Consider the following 2,869-nt stretch of genomic DNA (forward strand, 5'->3'; position numbering starts at 1 on the left):
CACGTCTTCGCCTACGGGGCCGTGTCCCTGCGCCGCGTGCTCTGGGGCGGCTTCTTCCTGGGCTCGCTGGGGCTGCTGCTGCTCGTGTGTGCCGAGCGCGTCGCCTACTTCCTCACCTACCCCCACGTCACCAAGCTGGACGAGGTGGCCGCCCGCAACCTCACCTTCCCGGCCATCACCATCTGCAACCTCAACGAGTTCCGCTTCTCCAAAATCACCCGCAACGACATGTACCACGTGGGCGAGCTGCTGGCGCTGCTCAACGAGCGCTACGAGATCAGCAACCCGCAGCTGGCCGAGCCCCACGTCCTGGCTGCCCTGAGGGACAAGGCCAACTTCAAGAACTTCAAGGCGAAACCCTTCAGCATGGCCGAGTTCTACAACCGCACGGGCCACGACCTGGCCGAGATGCTGCTGCAGTGCACCTTCCGTGGCACCGGCTGCACCGCCCGCAACTTCACCGTGGTGAGTGCCCGGAGGGCAGGGCAGGGACCCCCGTGTGTCCCCGGGGCTGTGGAGGGACGTGGGTGTCCTGCCAGGGTTGGCCACCCCTAGGTGAGCTCCTCCTCCCATCTCGATGCACGTGGGCACAGCGAGGATGGGGAGGGGACCCCCGTGTGCCCCCGGGGCTGTGGAAGGACATGGGTGTCCTGCCGGGGTTGGGCATTGGCAGCTGAGCCCCTTCTTCCATCCCACTTTTGCATCTCACCACCCATGGCACCATCAGCCCCTGCCCACCTTCTTGGGCACTGCAGAGGGACCTGGGTGTCCTGCCAAGGTCAGGCACCTGCGGGTGAGCCCCTTCTCTGGCTGGCCGGTGCATCCCCCCGCCCAGAACACCATCAGCCCCTGCCCACCCCTCTGGACGCAGCGGCTGCCAGCCAGGGGTGTCCCTGCTCTGCACGCTGCAGGGGTGCCAGGCGGCTGGGAACGCTGCCCAGGCTGGAGCGGGGCTGTGCTGGGGGCTCTGTGCAGGGTTGGGGCTCTGCTGGCATGCAGGCACCGGGATGGGGTGGTGGTGGGTGCGGGATGCTCACGGGTATGGGGTGCTCACAGCTTTGGGGTGCTCACCTGTACAGGGTGCTCACAGGTACAGCCCCCAGCTCCACTCCCCCGTTCCAGCTCCAGGTACCACCTGGGCACTGCCAGCAGCAGCCGCTGCCCTGGCTGTTGGCACAGAGGCTCCCAGGGGCAGCTCCTCCACACCTGGCACAGGTGGGGGTCCCTGTGAAAGCACTGGCCCCACCACTGCCCCCAGAGCAGGGCAGGGACAGTGGTACTAGCTGGGATCATGGCACATGCATGGCAGGCAGGGACGGTGGGACGGGCAGTGACGGTGGCACAGGCAGGACAGGCACATCCCTCATACTGCAGCAGTGTGCTGCGGATGCTGGGCAGCCCGTGCCCGCTGTGCCTAGTGCCCATCTCTGTTCCCAGCGATTACTGTCACCTTAATGCTCTTAGAGCACCAATTCATTCTCTGGAGCTCAGGGACAAGCTGCCCTTCAGCAGCTCCGTGCCCTCCCCATGGCCCCTGTGCCCCCACACCCTTGGCTGGAGCCACTCTGCCAGTGCCCCTGCAGCAGGACCAGGTGCTGGCGTTGGCTCCCAGGCTCGAGGGGCAGGACATATGGCTGGAGGGCCTAGTCCTGGATTGGGATCCTCTGCCCTGGGCTGTGGCACTGTGCTCTGGCACTGTGTCCCTGCGCCTCGTCCCACCCCATCCTCAGGGTCCCCAAGGTCCCTGGGCACGTGGCAAAGGCCCAAGGGCCATCAGGGTGGGCTGTGCCCCCTTCTTGCCTCCACCAGGGCCGGCGGGATGGGGCAGGATGGCAGTGCGGGGACATGGGTCCAGGGATGGAACAGCAGAGAGTGGGAACAGCAGGTCCCCAGGGTGCAGGGCTGGGGGCCCCTGGGTGACCTGCGTGTGGGAAGCAGGAAGGCTGGAAGTGCCAGGGCCATGTCCCAGTCCCTGTCCCCAGCCATACCCTCCCCAGGCATCCCCATGCCGGGCAGTCGTTGCCATGACACCCGCCCCCCCTTTTCCTCCTTGGGCACCGTGTTACCATGGTGACAGGTCCCCACTTTGGGAGCAGCTCGTTTCCACAGCAACGCCCCCTCCCCCCATGGGACACTGGGAGGGGGCACCCACAGAGGGGGGGATGTGACCCCAGGGGGCTGTATGGCAGGACTGGGGTCCATAGGGCCAGTCCTGGGGCCTCTGGATCACTCTGGGAGCCCTGTCTGTGGATGCCAGTCCCTGAAGGCTCAAGGTCACCCTCAGGTCCCTGGCTGGGGGTGCAGGTCCCCAGGGTTGCTGGGGTGGCTGGCCCAGGACAGGCTCTCAGGTTCTTAGGGGACACGGTGGCCTCTGCTACTGTGACTGAGTCCCAGTCTCCATCACCATCCTGGCTTGTGCCCTCCCTGCTCAAGTGTCCCCACGTGTCCCCTGGAGCCTCACTGAAACCCAATATCCCTGCAGAGTCGCGGCAGCCCAGGCACGGGGCGGGCACTGTCACCGTTCTGGCCTTGTTCTGGGCCCTGGCGGGCTCTGGGATCCTGTCCCGAGGCACTGGGATCCTGCACTGAGTCCTGAGGGGCACTGGGATCCCTTCCCAGGGCACTGGGATCCTGCACTGGCTCCTGAGGGGCACTGGGATCTTGCCCTGTCCTCACAGGGTCCCACAGTGTCACCCAGGCCCCGTCCCCGTGTCCCCTGTGTCCCCGCAGATCTTCACACGCCTGGGGAAGTGCTACACGTTCAACCCGGGGGGGCCGGGGCGCGAGGTCCTGACCACGCTGCAGGGGGGCTCCGGCAACGGCCTCGAGCTCATGCTCAACGTGCAGCAGGAGGAATATCTGCCTGTCT

At 66.4% G+C, this 2,869-nt stretch overlaps 1 protein-coding gene across 1 annotated transcript in view; it reads left to right on the plus strand.

The window, feature by feature from the left end:
* Nucleotides 1-2,869, plus strand: part of LOC115307139 (acid-sensing ion channel 1C-like) — a gene marked incomplete at its 5' end in the record, with an annotated part of 4,899 nt that continues 2,030 nt past the window's right edge. Inside the window, 2 exons of the mRNA XM_029957966.1 lie at nt 1-465; nt 2,731-2,865. Coding sequence (XP_029813826.1) covers nt 1-465; nt 2,731-2,865 — 600 coding nt within the window. The remainder of the gene's footprint in view (nt 466-2,730; nt 2,866-2,869) is intronic.

This window comes from Manacus vitellinus, unplaced genomic scaffold, assembly GCF_001715985.3.
Source record: "Manacus vitellinus isolate BGI_N305 unplaced genomic scaffold, ASM171598v3 scaffold_130_pilon, whole genome shotgun sequence".
NCBI classification, from domain to species: domain Eukaryota; kingdom Metazoa; phylum Chordata; class Aves; order Passeriformes; family Pipridae; genus Manacus; species Manacus vitellinus.